Here is a 22,755-nt window from a genome sequence, read left to right on the forward strand (position 1 = left end):
AAGTAGAATCGTATAATATTTGGTCCTCTGTGAATAACTTTTTAAAAACTTATGTAAGGGATATGATAGCCCCAAATGTCAGGGACAAGATATTTCAAAATACAGCTGTTGAAGAATGGAACAGGTTACCTCAAAATACAATTCACTTTTAGATTATTTTGAGTTGACTTCATTGTTACTGTTTTATCTTATAGATAAGATCTCACTATGTGGCCCAAGTTGATCCTGAATTCACAGCAATCCTCCTAGCTCAGTCTCCTAAGTACTGAAATGACAAACACCCTTTACCATTCCCAGCACTGACCTGTAATTATTTAACACAGAAAACTTACAGTCTCATGAGAGAAATTTACAAAGAACATCTGTCTAAGGGTTTCTCCCTCTCTGTTTAGAAAGGGAAGGTGCCTCTATATCACCAATGCATATGTACCACCTATACCCTCTCTCCCTTTTTGCTTACCAATCTGTTTTGGCCATCTCCCAGAACTGGCCTATTTCAGTGGTATTCACATCTCAACTCAAGCCTATTCACTGGGATATACCAGCAAATAAATTTTTATTCTCTTTTCTCCTGCTGATCTCTTTCTGTTAAAAGTTTCTAAATTAACTCTGACTAAGGGCTAGAGAGATGGCACAGCAGTTAAAAGTACTGACTGCTCTCCCAGAAGTCCCGAGTTCAATTTCCAACAATCACATGGTAGCTTACAACTATCTTTAATGGGATCTGATGTCCTCTTCTGGTGTCTAAAGACAGCAACAGTGTACTTATATATGTTGAAAGGAAGGAAGGAAGGAAGGAAGGAAGGAAAGAAGGAAGGAAGGACAAACAAATGAACAGAGGGAAGGAACAAACGAACAAACTCTAATAGAGAAAAGAGTTGTTTTTCCACTACATGATATTTCCAAGGGTACTTGATAGTATGTCCTATATTGCTACTTCATTTTTCATTGCTAAGTAGTATCTCACACTTTATCCATTTAACAGTGAAGGACAAAGGTGTCTACTTTCTGGACAGAATGACTAATGCTGCTGTGAAGAAAAGTGTGTATATTTTTATGTTCACCTGTTTTCATCTCTCTTAAATATTTTTGAGTACCCAACAACAGAACTGCTGCATAATATAATTCAATGATCAAAGCCATTAAAGGGACTGAGACTACTGACCAGTGTGACTATTCGTCCTAGTTACAAAGGCACGCAGGTTGCAGTTTCTTTATACTCACACACTAAGGGAAACTGCAGAGCTGGGGCTGAGTTGTCAGCCGCCCCCGTTTCTGTTAAACTTGGCTCAGTAAGTCTTTAATTCTTGGTTCTGTTTCTTCCTCTCTGAAGTGGTGAGAGGACTGGAGCAGGTGGGCATCTTTACAAGTGAGCACTAATCAGCCACCATATACATGCCATATTAACCATTAAGGACACTGATGTAATGAAGTAGGTAGTGTATGACTAGGAGCCCAACTTTGCATTTTCACTGTTCCTGAATTAACTGTAGACTATATCTGTCATATTTATCAAAACACACAATAAAAACAAAACAACAAAAACAAAAAAATGCTGCACAGAATCTTTTCATGCTATGAAAAAGCTTAAGGGTAAGCAAAATTTCTATTTGGCAATAAAGGCAAACTGGCTTTCATGATTCTAGTACCCTCAAACTAGGGATCAGTGTATTTAATGACACAAATGTAAGCATTTATAAAGGCTGTTACATATAAAGTTAGAAAACAAAATTACATATATAGTATGTTTATACAGAGAGAGAGAGAGAGAGAGAGAGAGAGAGAGAGAGAGAGAGAGAGAGAGAGAGAGCGCGTGCGCCTGAAAGGCAAAGCACAGAAGCATAGTGGTATCCTACATTTTAACATCTCTCATTTAACATCACTGTCTTGTACCTGCTAATGATCTAAGCAGATCTCAGAACTACCACTTAATCATGTGAAGTAGCTGAGATTCAAGAAGCAGCACTAACAAAACCCCCAGATTTTATAAACGAAGATGGGCAATTGAATAAGTGGTTTCTTTCCTTCCTTCCTTCCTTCCTTCCTACCTTCCTTCCTTCCTTCCTTCCTTCCTTGTATGTTTAAGTATTTTTCAAAATATTTACGGAGAACTCACATTATTTTTCCAATAGAGGGGTATAAAGAAGGGTATAAAGAAGTAAAAAAGACTCAGTTTCCCCTTTGTGCTCTCTGAGTGTCTACAGAGGATGAAAGGGACCACAACTGAGTCTGGGTGGTTCTTATGCCAGAAGCTAGAGCTGGCCAGAGAAAGGAGTGGTTTTTCCAACTGCTGTCCTCCACCAATCAAGTCAATCACCTGAAGCTCTTTCCTTAGCAGAGCTCTATGTCATGGCTCTCTGCCATCTTTCCACGTTGTCCTTTAGAAAAGGTTACTAGCCAATTCTGGTGCTCTGGGACTGTGGCCACTTTGACTGAAGGATCCCAATAAGGGAAAGGACAAGAAGATGTGAAGGGAAAAATAATTCAAGAATGGCCGTTACAGTCTACATGCATCTATAACTTTTATCTTCTTGTTTACAGATTCAACAGAGTAGAGGTAAAGAACATGTAATAAGACAAACCAAAAGTTAAGTCCTTAGCCATGTGTGGTGGTACATGCCATTAGTCCCAGCACTTGAAGACATGGGCAGGAGGATCTCTATGAGTCTGAAGCTACTCTGGTCTACATAGTTGGGTTCTAGGCCAGCCAGGGCTACAGAAGGAGAACCTGTCTCAGTAAAAAAAAAAAATGTTCAGTCTGGTCCATCACTTACTAGAAGCTATTTAACTCCTCTAAGTCTCCAACTGCTCATTCATAAAATGAGAAAAAATTGTTTATTTCATTGTGATTCTTTTTTTTTTTTTTTTTTTTTTTTGGCTTCATCCCTTGTGGTATCAGGCATCATACAACCAAGCACCAAGCAGGGAAGGACAGAACAGAGCCAAGTTCCCCTTGGTGTGCCAGACTGCAAAGCATACAGGGTGGGAAAGGATGAAGTGAAGTCTGGAATTGGTGGTTCAGCAGGATCCTGGTTGGCAGTGAATGCCAGCAGGGAGGAAGTTTCCTCCAGTGATATTCATGAAGCAGCTCTCTCAGTATTCAACAGAACCACTTGTATGCATACTTTATTCAGGGTGAACAATGACTATATAAACTGTGGAGAGTAGGACGAGGTCTGCTTAGGGTGAGGTTTCTCTGGCTAAGGTTTAAGGTTCTGGAGATACCTCACCTGCATGGAGAGGCATACCGGGAGGTTGGACCTGTAATTCCCACCAAGGGTTAAGTGGCATTCCTTAGGTAGTATGTATGGGGGGGTCTGGGGGGATAAAAACTGGGGGGTGGCGGGTGAGGCTTCCTACATAAGGTAGAGAAGATGAAGCCCTGCTGGAAAGAATTCCTCCATTTTGCACCAAGCTCAGGAAAGTTATCCAGACATAGGAGATACCAAGCTTAATTAGCAGGGTTTCCTAATATTTCATGGGTGTTGTAATAAATGATATATATTAATTACTGTGTTTCAAGATCCATACCAGTAAGTGTTGAGGTTACAAAACAAAACAAACATGACTTATACCATCCAGCATTCCTACGTATAGCTTTGTAAATAAAAGGTACAGAAACAGGTCACTAATTCACAGAACTGTTTAATCAAAACAGCAGGCTCACATGCTGTAAGCAAACTAACCAGCATAAAAGGTTAGTTTGAGATTGGTATGTTATGCTTTTGATTCAGTGCTTTCTCAGATAAACTATAAATGGCCACTCAAGAAAGCCATTAATATAAAAGAACTTGGTTTTAACTTTCTTACATGTCCAGGGCTCTCCCATACTACCACACAGGTAAGCACCTACATGACTATATATTTTTGTTTGTTTGTTTTGATTTATTCAGCATTGAAGCAGAGTCTCACTGTGTAACCCACTAGAATTCAGGGTGAGCCTGCTTTAGCCCCAAAAGTACTAAGATAGCAGGCCTATGGCATTACTCTCAAGTGGACATCTCTTATTTCACTGAAGTCAAGCAAAAGTATAAGAAATCTACATGCAAACAAACAAGCAAGAGACAAAAAAGAAAACAAAAACAAAAACAAAAAAACCCTGTTTTGTGTAGCATGTTTCTGAAAGTTTGATTAGAAAAGAAATTTTTGCACATTGGATCATATCAAACACATCTGGACAGTTAATACTCTAAAAGGCTACTTCCTACTAACCATTTTTTGTTGTTATTGTTGTTTTTACAAATTAAAGGTTGTTATTAAAAGCAAGCTTCATCCACAATATAGATTTGAGATACCTGGAGGAATGTAACCTTTAAAACAAGGTCCACCAAAGCACACATACATGATTCCTTTAGACTAGTGTAATTTCTTACCCATCTCTGGCTCCGATTCTTGTTCTCAAGGTTAATGCTAGTAGCATGAGCGGTTTCCTCTGTGTCCTCTTGTTTTAGAACTAAGTCTCTTCTCAGAACCATAGCACAGTTTACTTACCCTCCTGTTCTGACTTAGCACCTCATTTCACATTCCTCTTCCTGACTTGGCTATTTCTATATTAGAAAGAAGACTGTGAAACCACCCCATCCTCTCACACAGACAGAACTGACTTCCCATCTCCCTTTCCCATCCCCATTTCTTTGTTACTTCTGTTCAATTCATTTGTTTCCTAAGCTTAGATTTTTATATATTTCATTTTCTTTTTCAAATTTAAAAACAGTCATATTTTTATGTGCCCTTCTATTTGAAGAAAGCAGAAAAATAAAACAAACAAGTGACAAAACAAAAAGAACAAAAGGAAAACAGCCCAAAGTTGAGCACAGTGGTTCTCACACAGTCTGGGATTCTGTTAGCCCACATCAACCAAATCAAAATTCTGGGGGTAGGCCCAGAACTCTGTTTTAATAAATCTTCTGGGTGATTTTTATGAACAATAACATTTAAGAACAGCTGATCTAGAAGAAAGTGTGTGACATGCTTTGATAAAATGAAGTGTTAGTTTTCCTTTCTCTAGCTTGATAAGCTTACGTTTTCATATCATAGTCTTCATGCATACAGAAGGGAAGCCAGAGCAGGAACTCAAGCAAGAACTTGAAGCAAAGATCATACAGGACTGCTACTTACTGACTTTCTCACAGGTTCATGCTTAGCTAGCTTTCTTAACAGGACCACCTGCCTACTTAAGGTGGTACCCACAAGTAGGCTTCACCTTCCACCATCAATTAGCAGTTAAGACACTTCCCCTACAGACAGGTTCACGGGCTAATTTGACCCAGGTAATTCTCTAATGAACACTTTCCTCCCAGATGTCACTAGGCTATGTCAAGTTGACATTTAAAGTGAACTAGGACTCGAATCATATCAATAAGAGTAACTAATATTCTATTGTCAACACAGAAGAATGTCTAGAATATTTTCATAATGAAAAAGACAACATAAAACCAGAGGCACAATATAATTTTTGCAAAAAAAATTAAAATTCAAAAAATCTAGAAAGTTATATATCAAACTGTCAATTGTTGTAAGTAATTTGAGGGGAATTCACTCCACTTTCCTTTATGAGTACCTGTACCTTTTATCTATAAGCATATATTGTTTTATAATTATAGAAAACAGTTAATCTATGCATCTTCCATTGCTCTTTGGCAAAACACACAGCTAAAAGTGAACTCAGAGGCTGGAAAGATGGCTCAGTTACTAAAAACACTGGCTACTCCTCAAGAGGACCTGAATTTGATTCCCACATGGGGGGTCACCACCCACCCCAGTTCCTCCATGAGCACAGCATGTGTGAAGTGCACAAACATACATGCAGACAGAATCCCACACTCAATCAGTGAGTGAGTGAATGAGTAAGTAAGCAAATAAATAATACAAATTTTTGAGTAAATTCAGTCTGCAATAGACTTATCTCTGGACTAATCAAGTTTCGCGATGCTTTAGAAGTTCTAGAAGAAGTAAGGCAGAGATAGTGCTCAGTCCCCTACAATTCAATCACTGTACATAAGGCAACTGAGTCCCAAAACGACAGGTCATAAAGCCTGAGCTAGTTTGTCCTTAAATAGGTCAATCCAAAAAGGGGATGGTAGGGCACTGTAGGTTAGCAGAACAGACAGAAAACTTAAGGGTACTTTTGGAAGATAACAATTGATTTCTGAGAACATTTTTTTTTTCAAAAAGTTTCTATTAAAAGTGGCCTGTTTTTATACCCCCTTACTGGTTGGCTGTTCTTCACTTACATTCACCCTTTCTCAAGCCAGCTCCATATACACAAAAGCAAAGCCTTGGAGTAGTGAAAAGGGGGCTTGAAGGTAAAAGTGTGGACAGTGTATGCACCCATATCTAAGAAGAAGTCAGGCCCTTACGATCATCTTTTAGCTTACATTAAAGCAGTGGTCCTCAACCCTCCTAATGCTGTAACCCTTTAGCCCAGTTCTTCATGCTGTGGTGACCCCTAACCACAAGATTATTTCCACTACTACTCCATAGCTGTAATTTTGCTGCTATTATAAATTGTAAATATCGGGGTTGGGGATTTAGCTCAGTGGTAGAGCGCTTACCTAGCAAGCACAAGGCCCTGGGTTCGGTCCCCAGCTCCAAAAAAAAAAAAAAAGAAAAAGAAAAAAATTGTAAATATCTAATATGCAACCCCAGTGAAAGAGTCATTTGACCCCCAAGGGGGCTGTAACCCACAGGTTGAGAACTGATGCATTAGGGTACCCTTTGTTAGATTCTTCTCATCCCTGCCAAGTTTCTAAAAAAGGTACTGTCTGTATTCATAATGGAGGCCAAAGCTCTTCACCTATAACATCACTCTCTCTTCACTTTGCTAATCACAAACATACAGGTATGGCAGAGACAGAAAATATAGCTTGGTTTCTTGTAGCACAGCTATAACCCACAAAACCAAAGAAACTTCTCAAAGTGTTTTTCAATTATCTTTAGTACTTAATTGGTTCCGCTTTATCAATGGAAAAATTACTTATACTAGGAATCCTAGTAGAAGAGTGGTTAAAAGTTACACAATGGGATTGAAGAGATGGCTCAGTGGTTAAGAGCACTGACTGCTCTTCCAGAGGTCCTGAGTTCAATTCCCAGCAACCACATGGTGGCTCACAGCCATCTGTAATGGGATCTGATGCCCTCTGAAGATAGCTACTGTGTACTCATATACATAAAAAAGAAAAGTTATGCAACTTTTTTTTGTTTTTTGGGGTTTTTGTTTTTGTTTTCTGTCTAGACACTAACTTATTCAGAAGGAGAGGAGCCAGCACTAAGGTCAGTACTTTCAGCATCATCTGAAAGCAGACTACTAATGGCTGCAGTTACCTTTCAAAGAGCCCATTGCTGTCAATGGCTCTGCATCATCAGTGCTGCAGCTTAGAAAACATGACTAAGAGCACGAGATAGACTGATACTTGGTCTGCAGTGTGAATTGAAGACAAGAGTAAAGGTACAATTATCTGACTTTCACCTCCACAATATTCCAGATTTGGAGCAAATAACTCTATTCCTTTAAGCCTCACTGTGCTTAAAATAAAGCAAATTAATCTGGGATAAGGAACAACTTCCCGGGAGTTTGTAGCAATCAAAAATATGGGGAGAGAGGGAGAATCGAAGAGTTCTATCTAATAGGGACAAAGTTTTAGTTTGAGACAATGAAAACATGCCAGAGGTGGACAGTGGTGATGGCTATGTAGTACTGTAAATGAACTTAATGCCTCTGAAACACACATTTAAAATGATTAAAATCTTGTCATATATTTAATCACAGGACCTAGCTTCTTAGATACTCCTATTAAAGAATTTGTGAGAAAAAAAGAAAAAGAAAAAGGAGAGACATAAAAATAAAAGCATGTTCCTTTCCCTATTTAACAGTGAAAGGCTCTGAGTTTCCAACATAGCCAGCTGGTCCCAATACCAGGTAGTGGTACTGTAAGGTAAGTGTCTGGGTGAGAAGAGAAGTGAATCTACGAGTCATAATCCCTCCTGCACATTCAGCTCCCAGCCTGCCACCTCCACCCTCACCCCCATTCCGGTTTGGCATCTCCCAGAATATCAATTTTCCAGTTTCCCAAATCTTACAAAAACTCGAGGATGCTCAAATCATTTCCTAGATCAGACTCCAGGTAATGAAGATAAAGACATACCCAGGGGCCTCCTGTAAGTCAGGGAAAGACAAAGTATATCAGTACCAACTGGCTGGGCGTCCAGGGCCAATAATTATGTTGATTGGTATCTCAGATACCTTTGGCTAGATCTAAGGGACACAGAGGACAGGCGTCTCAAAGGTCTCGTAAGGAAAGATTAAAAATCCATTTCTCTGTAATTCAGAAATAAGTATTAATGATTATGTGTTATAAATCATAAAATGGAGAAAGAGAAAGAAAGTAGATAACTTTCCCCCAGGCATATTAGAACACTGCTTGTGATGGAGAGGTTTATTCTAAACAGAAAGTACAGATAGAGAATCATTAACACCCCCTGGTCTTAGACCAAGGAGAACAAATGCTTGAGGTACCAATACCCAGTTAATTCCAAAACAATACTTACTTTAGGATCTGAGCTCTTGAACTTTAACCTTTCCACCAACTCTATCATAGCTGCCTTCAGTCCACCAGAATCTTTGCTCTAGGAGAAAAAACAGTCAGAGTTACTAGGCAGCATATCATCGAGCTCTCAAACACAGTATTTCAGAGAACAGAGAGGATAGTGACACAGAAAGTAAAACTGTCTTCTTATCAGATAAGAGGACTAAACAATTAAGGAAGGCATGCAGTCCCATTCCCCTTCTCCATGGACAAGGAGAGGCAAAGCACAATAGTTGGGATGAAAATTAAGCACATTTTGTAGCTGGGTGTGGTAGCACGGTACCTTTAATCCTAGCACCCAGGAGGATCTCCGAGAGTTTAAAATCAGACTAGATTACATAGTGAGTTCCAAGCTAGCCAGTTAGTCTATGAAAGGAAGGAAGGGAGAGAGGAAGGGAAGACAGAGGGAGGGAGGGAGGGAGGGAGGGAGGGAGGGAGGGAGGGAGGGAGGGAGGGAAGAGGCAGGGGAGGGAGGGAAAGTTAAAAAAACACAATGTGCACTAGATGATTTCACTGCTTCATCTCAGATTCAGTTATGTCAAGGCCCTGCAAAAGAATTTCTATCTTATGGACTACTGATTTTTATTTTGAAACTTTATGTATCTGATACAGAAGTATGCATGTTATATATACTTATTAAAACAGCTCAGGTTTAAATTCAAGTCGAATTACTGTACTCAAGTTAAGAAAACAAGTTTTTGTGTCAGACATATGGTTTTGAAGTTGTCACTAATTAGTTGACTAACCTAGGACAAATTATTGAATTTCTCAAATTCTCTCTTGCCTACAAAACAGGGATAATATACAAGGGTAATATGAGTAAATAGGCAGATGAGGGTAAAATGAGGCTTATTTGAAATGTTTGCAGAATTATTAGCAGAGTGTACAGCACACAGTGTTTCAAAATGACACCTGTCTGTCATTTATAGTGCAAACCAATAAAAATGTAATGTGAGCCCCCACAGAGGCAAGCCTCTATGAATGTTAAGTTTGAGAGTGCAATCCAACAAAAATGTAATGGAAGCTCCCATAGAGGCAAGCCTCTATGTAATCTTAAATTTTAGAGTAGCTATAATAAGAAAGTAAGCCACCTTTAATAGATTTTGTTTAAATCATTGTCTAAAATATCAACAACATATAATTTCAATATGAGGTCTTAACTATTAAGTCTCTGACCTTTGTGTGCTTCTCTTGGGAATTCTTTCTTTTCAAATAAATATATTACCTCCCCCCTTACACACACACACACACACACACACACACACACACACACACAGCCCTCAAGGTGGGTGGAGATGGAAGGAGGGAGGAGAGGAGGGAGAGAATGCTTATGCTTCCTACCCATCTCCAACTAGGTCTTCAAAATCCAGTTCTTATTCTTACAGCCACATTTAACCTGACTAGACACATTTCCTGTAATATGAAGTGTCATGTGACACGTGGCTAGTGCGCACTGTAAAGGTCAGCACAGAATGTAGACCTTTACCGTATGGCTTCAAATGCCAACTCTCTCACCAGCTGTATGAGATTAGGCAAGTCTATCTTGCCTGCTGCACCTCTATTTCTGTCTATAAAATGAAGCTAACCTCAGGTGACAGCAGATGCTGGCGAGGATGTGGAGAAAGAGGAACACTCCTCCATTGTTGGTGGGATTGCAGACTGGTAAAACCATTCTGGAAATCAGTCTGGAGGATCCTCAGAAAATTGGACATTGAACTGCCTGAGGATCCAGCTATACCTCTCTTGGGCATATACCCAAAAGATGCCCCAACATATAAAAAAGACACGTGCTCCACTATGTTCATCGCAGCCTTATTTATAATAGCCAGAAGCTGGAAAGAACCCAGATGCCCTTCAACAGAGGAATGGATACAGAAAATTGGTACATCTACGCAATGGAATATTACTCAGCTATCAAAAACAACGAGTTTATGAAATTCGTAGGCAAATGGTTGGAACTGGAAAATATCATCCTGAGTGAGCTAACCCAATCACAGAAAGACATACATGGTATGCACTCATTGATAAGTGGCTATTAGCCCAAATGCTTGAATTACCCTAGATGCCTAGAACAAATGAAACTCAAGACGGATGATCAAAATGTGAATGCTTCACTCCTTCTTTAAAAGGGGAACAAGAATACCCTTGGCACGGAAGAGAGAGGCAAAGATTAAAACAGAGACTGAAGGAACACCCATTCAGAGCCTGCCCCACATGTGGCCCATACATATACAGCCACCCAATTAGACAAGATGGATCAAGCAAAGAAGTGCAGACCGACAGGAGCCGGATGTAGATCGCTCCTGAGAGACACAGCCAGAATACAGCAAATACAGAGGCGAATGCCAGCAGCAAACCACTGAACTGAGAATAGGACCCCGTTGAAGGAGTCAGAGAAAGAACTGGAAGAGCTTGAAGGGGCTCGAGACCCCATATGTACAACAATGCCAAGCAACCAGAGCTTCCAGGGACTAAGCCACTACCTAAAGACTATACATGGACTGACCCTGGACTCTGACCTCATAGGTAGCAATGAATATCCTAGTAAGAGCACCAGTGGAAGGGGAAGCCCTGGGTCCTGCTAAGACTGAACCCCCAGTGAACTAGACTGGTGGGGGGAGGGCGGCAATGGGGGGAGGGTTGGGAGGGGAACACCCATAAGGAAGGGGAGGGGGGAGGGGGATGTTTGCCCGGATACCGGGAAAGGGAATAACACTCGAAATGTATATAAGAAATACTCAAGTTAATAAAAAAAAAAAATGTAAAAAAAAAAAAAAGAAAAAAAAATGAAGCTAACCATAATAGTACAAGTTGCATACAGCTGAGAGAGATAATTGTGTTCATATATGCCAGGATAGTTAGAACAGGACCTAGTACTAGATAAAAAGAATGAACTATGAATTTTTTTTTTTTTTGGTTCTTTTTTTCGGAGCTGGGGACCGAACCCAGGGCCTTGCGCTTCCTAGGTAAGCGCTCTACCACTGAGCTAAATCCCCAGCCCCATGAACTATGAATTTAATTATTATTTTTGTTTGTTTTCTTTATTAAAAGTTCCTAACTTTTAATGTTTGTATCTCTTATACCCTGCTTCAAGAAGGTGCTGCTTTACCAGGGCCAGAATAATGGCTCAGCAGGTAAGGCACTGCAGCTAATGCTTTCAAGCCCAATGACTCGAGCTCAATCCCTGGAGCCCACATAAAGGTGGAAGGAGAGAACTGATTTCACAAATTGTTCTCTGACCTTCACACATGCATTGTGGCATGCATGCCTACAAATATTCTCTAAAAATTTTAGGACATACAAGGTAGTGTTTAAAACAAAGGTGTAAAATGTCCACTGAAAGAAATTAATAACTGAACATAAAATCTTAAGAAAAATGTTCTTGTTGTAATTCATGGAAGTAGCAAAATCTAAAGTCACAAGAACTAATTTATTTTCTTATCTCAAACATTCTATGAGCTAGGACAAGACCACTTACTGTGCAGTAAGGAAACAAGCATAAAGACAATTATTGTCATTTTTTAAGGGAGAAGGGTCAATTAAGGAGTGCAAGGATAAACATACTACAAAAATCACTTACTCAAAATCAGCCAAGAGCAATCATAGGACCATCTCCAAATCTACAAAGCAATTCAATTCCTCCCCAACAGGAAACACTTTGTATGAGTCCATTCCATAAATTAAAATACACTCAAGGCTGTCTTCTCCTGCTAAACTCCTTCCCCTCCCAAGACTACAAGTCTAGGATCATAGGACCATGCCCAGCATTTGCCTTAGATGTGCTCTTTAAACACAACTCAGATCACATTTCCATTCTAGCCATGGTTCTAAAGTTTAGTAATTTTTATTTTTTAAAACAGCTTCTCCACTCATTTAAGCTTTTAATCTCTATAGTCTTACAACTGACAGTTGGGAACAGGAATCTAGAAGTCATATACCAGGAAGGGTGAAACCTTAGTAGCTAAAAAAAGGTTAAGTTGCCAGATACAATCCTGCTTTTTATAAGATGATCAGACAAAAAAAGCCTGTCTGGTGATATCATTCCTCTAACCTATTCTCATTGGCTGAACAAGCAGGACAACTTGTCCCTGGAAAGCTTTTCCTAACCCCCAAAATACACACACACACACACACACACACACACACACACACACACTCTCTCTCTCTCTCTCTCTCTCTCACTCTCTCACTCTCTCACTCTCTCACTCTCACTCTCTTACTTCAGCTGCCAGCACCCATTTTAAGCTATTCAGCAAGAACACTAATGGATTATGACTTTGCCCCTGGCTGTAGAAAAAAAAGGAATGCACCAAACCATGTCTTAAATACCTTCAGAAAACAAAGAACGAAGAAATCCCTCAGCAGCCCACAGACTGAAGACAGCTGTGCCTTGCTAGTATAGAGATGAGGAAATCCTTTGTCTTTTCCTAAAAATGCATTTAACCATCAGAATCCTTCCTCCTGCCCACAAAGCACCAAAAGCATCACTGACCCACAGGAGACACAGAGCAGTAACTGAGAGAGCCTCCCTTCAGGAAACCCCATTTCTACATTTCCAGCCAACTCAGTTATTCTCAAGCAGTCATTGGGCTTTCTATTGAGCCTGCTATGTTCAGCCTCAAAACGAGAATGAAGAAAAGCTTCCCTAATACAGCCACCCCCAAATAAAAATGAAAATGAAAGTCTCTCAGGGCAGATCTGTCTCTAACAAGTTTTAGAATTGATGCAAAACTACAAAAGGAAGATCCTGGTACAAGTTCACCCCATCCACAGCCTGTATTCCCCACACCTATTCCTTCCTATACTTTATGGAGTCTTATGCATAGGTGTTCAACCCATGCAAACACCTTCTCAGTTTCCATGGCCACAATATATCTAGTCCCATAAATGAAGAGATTCTACCATGTCATCTTGAACCAAGTAACATGGCAGGAGAAGAGAATGTATTATGGCTGCATCCCAGAACACATTCCAAGACACTGGCCAGTGTGAGCATACTTTGCTTTATGCACTTTTTCCTCCATCAAAAGTGCAAAATAAATAAGTGCTATGCTGTGACACCTAAAGCTCAGAATCTGACCAATGCTCACAAAAGTCAGTGCATAGGGACAAACCACAGTAAAACTAAAGGACAAAATGACTCCCACTTCACAGTCAAAGCTCCAAAACACTTCCAGATACTCTTTCTCTGGTATTCCTCAATAGCCTTAAAAGTGATGTATTCTCATGTCATAACTATGAAAAATAGCTGGTGAAAATCCAATGAGGAACCCAAAGGGCTTGAACACCCTTTCACTAGCAGTTCACAGTAAAACAATAACCAGAGGTAGTGTGTTCACACTTCACAGTGTATAAGAGTGTTGTGGAAATTAAATCATGCATCCCAAATCACAGAACCAATCAGGGGCAAACCAGGAACAGAAAGATGGAATTAAAGATTTATAAAATGCATGAAGGAATTAATAGCAACAATATATGAAAATGTTTAAGGAATTTCTATAAATCAGTACAAAAAAGCCAAGTGAGCTCCCAAAAACTAGAATGGAAGATATGAATAGGAAATGTGAAATGACTGACAAATACATGAGAAGACACAAAAGATGCTATTAATAATTATGTATTATTTCTTACCCATCAGGATAAAAAGAATGTTTTAATCTGGTAACAGTACTAAGTGGCTTTGGGGAAATTCCATACATACATCATTTGCTTTTGGATCTATAACATGGAAATGCTACTCTGAAACCACATGTCTATCAGGTACACTGTCATTTTCCTCTTAAGAAAAGATATGTCAAAGGGGCACACACCAAATTATTTTTAATATTTTCAATAGTGAAAAACTAGATACCATAAGCATACAGTAGTGAATGGATAAGAAACTATGGAATTAAAAACTATGGAATATGATAATAGAGTAGATCTATATAAATCTTGATTTATGACTATGAGATTTCTTTTAAAGTTGCAAAATAATTCATATAATATATATTTGCTATGGGCAATAAACATATAAATATGTAAGTATATATTATATAAATATATAATTACATATATATTTAAAAAATAGGCCCTAGTATTTAAATTTAGGCAAACTAATAAGGAAGGCATTAGAATTAGGGGCCCTGGCTTTTCTTCCTTACATCTTGTCTTATTGCTGTTATTTTTTTGCAGTAAATTCATGAACCAGTAGGAATGAGAGGATCTTTATCCACTGTTCTTGTGTAGATTTCGAGAGGTGGTTTCTCTTAAGAGTTAGCATAAGGGGCTGGAGAGATGGCTCAGTGGTTAGGAGCACCGACTGCTCTTCCCAAGGTCCTGAGTTCAAATCCCAGAAACCACATGGTGGCTCACAGCCATCTGAAATGAGTCTGATGCCCTCTTCTGGTGTGTCTGAAGATAGCGACAGTGTAATCATAATATATAATAAATAAATAAAATGTTTTTAAAAAAAGAGTTAGCATAAGAAAAAATACTCTATTTCAAAAAGAGAGAGGAAGAATCTCAAAATTTCAAATTTAGTGATAGAGCAGGAAAGTTCAGAGAAAGTGAGTGAAGCCAAACACAACCTCAGCCCAAAACAAAGCTCCTCAGCAGGAGGAGGGGAAGCAGAGCCTCACCTAAGAGATAAGCCAGCAGGGCTGAGAAAATGGGACCAGCAGCCCTAGCCATCAGACAAGCCCACAGCTAAATTGTAAGCTTTGGAGAGATGGTGATTACTCTGACAGATTCTAGGAGAGCAGTGCCTAGACACCTAGTAGTGGGAGAAAGCTACTATTTCAAACTGAGCTACCCTGGAGGCCTGAGAAAAGGAAACAGTTACAAGTCAGGGAGCTAGAACTCAACTACCAAAGCCCAGAGTGGGAGAGAACAGGACACTAAAAAAGCAGAGGCATAGAGGCAAGAGGCTCAGTGAAATGATTGATGCCCACTGGGAAAAGGAGCCCTGCTTTCCAGCAGACATCATCAACTGAGACTAATTATGAGGTCTGGTATTCCTGAAACTGAGGTTAGCAAGCAGATCAGACAGCTAGAGCCACCAATCGGCCATACTTTGCTGTAGAGGCAAGTACTCTGAACAAAGAACCACTTGGCACCGCCAGTGGGGCAGTTAATACTTTCTAGGTTTTGAAAGGACAAAGACAGGTCCTGTACAAATCTCAAGACTGTTTTGCCACCCCTCACCCCCAATACACTTGGAGACATACATCCTCCAAATCTATCCCAGACAGAACATTAACCACCCTAGGGGACAGAGTCTGGGAAGTCTCCACAAAGAAAAAAGCATGCCCAGCCATTAAAATACAAAGCTACATGTGGACAGCAGAAGCTTTTGATATGCAAAAGGAAGCTACCAAAATGAAGAGTGAGACTCTTGTAGAGTTCAGGCTCAGCACCAGATTAAATCATCTGACAAGCAAAAGTTTTCAGGTTCAATATACCTTCCCTAACTCAAGAACAAAATGTCAGTCTTCAATTATTGGGGCCCAGGAAGAGACTGCTCTAACTTTTCATTCCTATTTTTTTATACCTTTTTGCTTTGCCTTTTGAAGCCAGTATTACTCTGATATCAAAATTAAGACAAGACAACAACAGCAACAGACTAAAGATGCAAAAGTTCTCAACAAAATACCTGAGAACCAAATTCAAGAAAATGCTAAGATCATCACATATCATGATAAAGTTGGTTATCCCTTGGGATGTAAACTTGGCTCAAAATATGAAAAGAAAAAAGGGGGAAAGAGGATACAAATAGTTAAGGAAAAGTCAGACCTGCAAATATTTTTATTTGCAGATGATATAACCATATACTTAAGAGACTTAAAACTCTACAAGAACATTTTCAGACTTAAGTACCTTCAGCAAAGAAATAGGATATAAAGATAAAAGAAAATTATGTACCAAGAACAAACTTTTCCATGGACAAGTTAAGAAAACTATCCCATTTATAATAGCTTAAAAACAAAATCTTGAGCTTAAATCAAAACATAGAATTAAAAGACCTCTAAAATAAAAACCTAAAGACATTAAAAAGAAAAAACAAAACAAAACTCTGAAGACTCTAGATAATGGAAAGACTTCCCATGCTCAAAGATACAGAATTAATATTGTTGAAATAATGACATCACCAAAAGTAGTCTACATATTTAACAACCTACATCAGAATTTCAATGGCATTGTTCACAAGCAGAAAAACGTTATGGACAAGAGCCCAAATAGCCAAAATAATCCAAACAGGAAAAAAAAAATCAATGCTAGAATGATCACAATATTTAATCGTGGCTTATATTACAGAATCACAGTGATAAAACTTTATGGTACTGTACAAAACAGAAATGTAGACCAATAGAAAAGAACACAGGACCCAGAAACCACACAGCTATGGTCCCCTAATTTTTGACAAAGCTATCAAATACACACCAGGAAAATGGTCCTTGGAAATTGGGGCAACCACATGTAGAAGAAATTAGATTGGTACTTTTTTTTTCCTGGACAAAATCAAATGGTAATAAATCAAAGACTTTAATTTAAAATCTGAAATTCTGAGGCTCTTAGGCTCTAGGAGCTTTCCTCAGGAACCTACAGGAAAACACAGCAAACACACATCAAGATAAAGATACAGGAGGCAGGTGACAGTGGAGACAGGTGTGGTGATGCACATCTTTAATCCCAGCACTTAGGAGAGAGAGGCGGAGGCGGAGGCGGAGGCGGAGGCGGAGGCGGAGGCGGAGGCGGAGGCGGAGGCGGAGGCGGAGGCGGAGGCGGAGGCGGAGGCGGAGGCGGAGGCGGAGGCGGAGGCGGAGGCGGAGGCGGAGGCGGAGGCGGAGGCGGAGGCGGAGGCGGAGGCGGATCAACTGTGAGTTCAAGGCCAGCCTAGTTTACACAGTAACTGTGTAGCCCAGTCAGGGATACATAGCAAGACCAAGTCTCAAAACACAAATAATAAAAAGCAAACAAAAATCCAGGTGGTGATGGCACACACCTTTCATACCAGCAGAGGCGGGAGAAACTCTTGAGTTGGGAGGCCAATCTGAGGCTAGTTTGTGGACAGCTAGGCCTCTCTCAAGAGGGACAAAAGATACAGAGGTAGATGTTTAATGCAACACCATTCACAACAACTAATTTGTGGAATCAACATAGGAATGGCAGAGTATGATATACACAAACACACAATGAAAATATTTTCAAAAAAAGAATGAAATTATGGCAATGGCAACAACTGGAGATACTCATATTAAGCCAATTAAGACAATGGCAAAATGCTAAATAGCATGTGTTCTCTTACTTGTGGTTCTTAGATGTATGTGTACATGTATGTACCTGTGCCTTGAAAGCAGAAGTAATGTGAAGGGGACCAAAGAGAAGACAAGGGTTGGGAAAAGGAAGACTGTGAGGGGAAATATGTTCAACACACACTAATGTACAACAGCTTAAACATATAAAAAAAATTGTTTTTTAAGTTTGAAAAGAGGACTCAGTGAGTGCACCCAGAAACCATCAATGAAAATTTAAATACTAAATGAAAATTCCAGTTGGAGAGATGGGCTATTTTCCTTTGAGTTACCAATCAGGGAAGCCCCAGAGAATGTAAAAATGATAAGACTCCCATGACTTTATGTTAAGACCATCTAACTGAAGATACCAGATATTTTGGTTGCAGGATATAGAGAGAAATCAAATAGGAGCTGAGCTGAAAGTTTCCTCCATGCTGACTGGCTTTCACAGTGCCAGAAGGTTCCACGCAGGCTGCTGCAGGAGAGATGTCATTAACAGTTTTACCCAGCTATGGATCCTGTGAAGGTCCAGGCAGTAATGTGCACACTAGTGCAACAATGAATGGCAAAACTTTTTTAGAGGTAATCAACTCCTTTTTGTTTGGACTGTATTCACAAGAGCAAATTCATATCTGGTACTGAAACCTGACTAACACCCATGGCCAGGGAGATCATGGGCCCTTGTGGAGAAGTTACAGCATCAGCATCGACATGTAGCTAAATGGACATGATGTGCCCATCAACCTGTTTTATAAATGTTTGTGCTTATGTTCATAGGTTAGTGTTATCATCAGTTTTGGTCAGAGAAGCTTCTTTTTCCAGTGGGCAGTTACTGGAGAGGTGCATAACCACCAAAAGTCCTAAGTTGACCCTGAATCTGTCTTAAGGGTATTGAAGTGAACTTTAGATTTAATTAAGCAATCCTAGTTAAGGTGTGGTCCTGCCCATTATTAATTTCTCAGCTCAGGTCCTGCATGTAGTCTGTAATTTGTTAAACCATCAGTTTGTTAACAGCTAAGGCAACCTGGCCCTCATGAATTTTGATCTTCATCTAAAAGGTGGTCTGTCCTTTCAGGTTTTGCTCTTCTTAAAAGTCAAGATGACTTAAGAAGAAAGGTTAAGGACAAGAACTTATTTCTCTCCTTCAGTCATAGCACAGAATGAAGGCAGATGCCAGGCTTCTGTCTTGCTTTTGGATGTCTGTCAGCCCATGTGAGGAGTCAATACTGTTTAGCAAAAGTAGTTTCTATATACCTGTTTCAAGGTAAGTCCTATTCAGACTCAACAGCCTTCCTCTCTTCTCATCCTACCTGCTCTTTGTCTCCCTCTCTATTTATCATGAAATTGAGCATTATTTAAAATATTATTACTTAACTTTGTTTAGTGTTCATAGTGTTAGTTTTGTTCATAGAATGTAAGCAGTGACATCAGGGACTTAGAATTACTTATTGTTAGGTCCCTACTGCCAAAAAATATTCCACATATAAATTATTTTTTCTAGAATTTTAAAATATAACTGTAACTATTCAATACATATTTTCTACCAGTTGCCTGCTTTTCAAACATTGTTTTGAGATTTATTTATAGCTCTGGTTTATTCACTTTCATGGTAATTTATAATATTTAATAATGATTATTCCATAATTTACTTGTGCTATCTTCTGTCAATTGGCATTTTAGTTTCAGTGACTAGTTGGAAGCAAACTCTCTTTTTTCTCTCTTTCTGGTGAAAATCTGACTCACTCAGGTACATGAGAGGTTCTCTTAGCTGATGGCTCAGGAATTCCCTAAAAAAGGTTTGGAAAAGTGTGCTTCCTCCTACACATTTAAACGGACAGTGAAACTGAGCATGCATGGGGCACACACCTATAATCAATCTCAGAACTTGGAGGCCTGAGACAGGAGATGTCTCAAGTATGAGGCTAGACTACATTATCAAGTACCAGACATGCAAGGACTACATAAAAGACCCAGTTTTAAAAAGTCAAAAATAAAGAAATAAACATAAATTGACAGCTAAAATATTTCAGCATAAACTTTTACCCAGAAAATTTAAGAATTTCAATAAATACATGTTGAATGGATGAAATCAAAAGAAAAAAAATTTTCTTCAACTAACACAATTTCAAATAACATAAATACAGCTTAATAATTTCTCATAAAATTGTGGATTTAAGTTAAATGACAAGCGTGTTTGAAGTTTACAGTACAGACCATAGGTCACAGACAGTTCTCCACACATTTTTGTTGCCATTGTAATTGTTACTAAGTGAATACACAGTAACAATTAAATATCAGATAATAAACTAAAAAACTGCTGAAGAGAAAGAAAACAAAGAAAGCCACTTGTTTTGCAGAATAGAAAATCAGAGGGATGAGAAAATAGTTTGAAAGTATTTATTTATACAAGAAGTACCCAATAAACAGGAAAAATGTTTCTGTGAAATGTAGAAATCATAAGTGATTTCTAACTGCAAATCCACACAGAATAAAAGCAATAGGAAAAATATACATTCTAGTGTCAGAACTGAATTCAAATTCTTCTTTTTACTTACTACTGTGAAATGAAACAAACAAATAGCCAAACAACAACACTAAAAACCCCCAACTCTGTTATATCCCACAAGGCTGATTAGAACTTCTCATCAGAAGCAAAGAAGTGCAGGCCAACAGGAACCAGATGTAGATCTCTCCTGAGAGACACAGACAGAATACAGCAAATACATAGGCGAATGCCAGCAGCAAACCACTGAACTGAGAACGGGACCCCCATTGAAGGAATCAGAGAAAGGACTAAAAGAGCTTGAAGGGGGGGTTCGAGACCCCATATGAACAACAATGCCAACCAACCAGAGCTTCCAGGGACTAAGCCACTACCCAAAGACTATACATGGACTGACCCTGGGCTCCAACCTCATAGGTAGCAATGAATGGCCTAGTAAGAGCACCAGTGGAAGGGGAAGCCCTTGGTCCTGCCAAGACTGAACCCCAAGTGAATGTAATTGTTGCAGGGAGGGCGGTAATGGGGGGAGGATGGGGAGGGGAACACCCATATAGAAGGGAAGGGGGAGGGGTTAGGGGGATGTTGGCCCGGAAACTGGGAAAGGGAATAACATTCGAAATGTAAATAAGAAATACTCAAGTTAATAAAAAAAAAGAAAAAAAGAAAAAAAAGAACTTCTCATCAGAACTTCTGAGATGATGGAGAACTCGAATGTTGCTATTCTGAAACCAAATTATTTTACTATCTTTAGTGCCTTAAATAGCTATTTATTCGCCCATCTCTATGTTTAAACTAACACCCTTTTAACTATCAGACAAGATTTTTGGAATGTACAAACTCTAATTTCTACAAATCCAAAGGGTAAGAATCTTACCAAAAAGCACCTGAGGTCTATATCGGAAATGTCTCCACTTTGCTGTAACCTGTTCTCTGATGTTCCCATCAATGGATTTTTAAGACACTTTTATCTATGTCTTCTTTGTTCTGTTACTATACTTCATAGACCTATTACTATGTTGGGATAAGGTAACCTGAATAGGGTGACCTGAACCTGTGTTCCTGAACAATAGTCACACATACTTGGCTCTGATATAAACTCTTATTCTCTTTGCAGTGAAAATTGTGATTTTTTTTTTCACTTACTACTCTAAGTGAGTACTGAGTCAAATCTGCACTTATACCCTATCGGGACTTATAAAGATTCCAAGTCTTGCCAGGTCACAGGGGCACACACCATGCTCATGTTAGAAGTAACCAAGACTCAGAGAAGCTGACTGAATTAGCCAACATGACACAGCTAGGACTGTAAAGATAAGCAGGACAAAGACTTCACTATTCATCCTACCATTCCTCCTTAATAACAGAGTGTCACCTTTTAAGCTTGTCATATTATAGCTTGGAGAAATCATTTCCCATCCTCTCTTGCAACTAGATAAACCATGGGATTAAGTTCTGCCTCATGAAACCGAAGTCAGAATACATACTTCTGGAGAGATAATAGAGGGGTGTGTCTTTCACTTCTATGTCTGTTATCTTAGAAGTTAGAACTGCTGGCTAGACCTTCAGAGGCCATCTCAGTTTGTAACAAAGATATCAGAGAGGAGCTGGCAAGTGCCAAGCTTTCTCTAACCCCCACCTACCTACATCTAGACTTCACTTACACCAAGGAGAAATACACATCCATGCCACATGAACTGCTGCTAAAGTTATCCCATTACTTTACATATAGTTGAACTTAGTCCCAATATAGATATTGATACACTACAACACAATCTCCTTATCACTTCTTCAGCAATACCTTGGAAATAGATAAAATTATTATACTTCATAGCATATATTAACCAATATTCCATGTGTGTTTATTATCTGATAAGCCTTCTGTTAGGTGCTAGGAATACAATGATAACTAATACATACTACTAAACTTAGAGTTTATAGCACAGAGAGAATAGACCTGACACTGACATAAAACCCAATACTTTGTGAGACAATAAATGAATACAGATTGTTGCTATGGCATGATAGAGAAGGTTTATGTAACATCGTACCTACCTATTAAATGCTTCCCCTCTTTCAAAGCATGTTTCAAATACCACTTTCTCAATACACCATTCCTGGTCATGCCTCAGGCTAAAACCACTTTCTTTCTCTAAATTCACACATTGTGTCAGTCTGTAACTCTAAGGCCAAGAAACAACTCTTCACAGAGGTCCTCTAAATATTCAAACACACACACACACACACACACACACACACACACACACAAAGCAAAACTATATTTCAATAAAAATAAGTTTTATTTTCCCACTGTTGTCTGTCTGTCCGCCAATGAGTATCTGCCTCCCCTGGGCCAGGTTTTTGCATTTCTCATACGATTTCTCATCTCCACCCC

At 39.2% G+C, this 22,755-nt stretch overlaps 1 protein-coding gene across 2 annotated transcripts in view; it reads right to left on the bottom strand.

Moving 5' to 3' along the window:
- The window catches only part of Trim44 (tripartite motif-containing 44), a 135,586-nt gene that overhangs the window by 109,344 nt on the left and 3,487 nt on the right, over window positions 1-22,755 (bottom strand). For both annotated transcript variants that reach the window (XM_087653270.1, NM_001013203.2), the window contains 1 exon segment: window positions 8,548-8,625. In XM_087653270.1, coding sequence (XP_087509396.1) covers window positions 8,548-8,625 — 78 coding nt within the window.

This window comes from Rattus norvegicus, chromosome 3 (assembly GCF_021556685.1).
Source record: "Rattus norvegicus strain SHRSP/BbbUtx chromosome 3, alternate assembly SHRSP_T2T, whole genome shotgun sequence".
Taxonomy (NCBI): domain Eukaryota; kingdom Metazoa; phylum Chordata; class Mammalia; order Rodentia; family Muridae; genus Rattus; species Rattus norvegicus.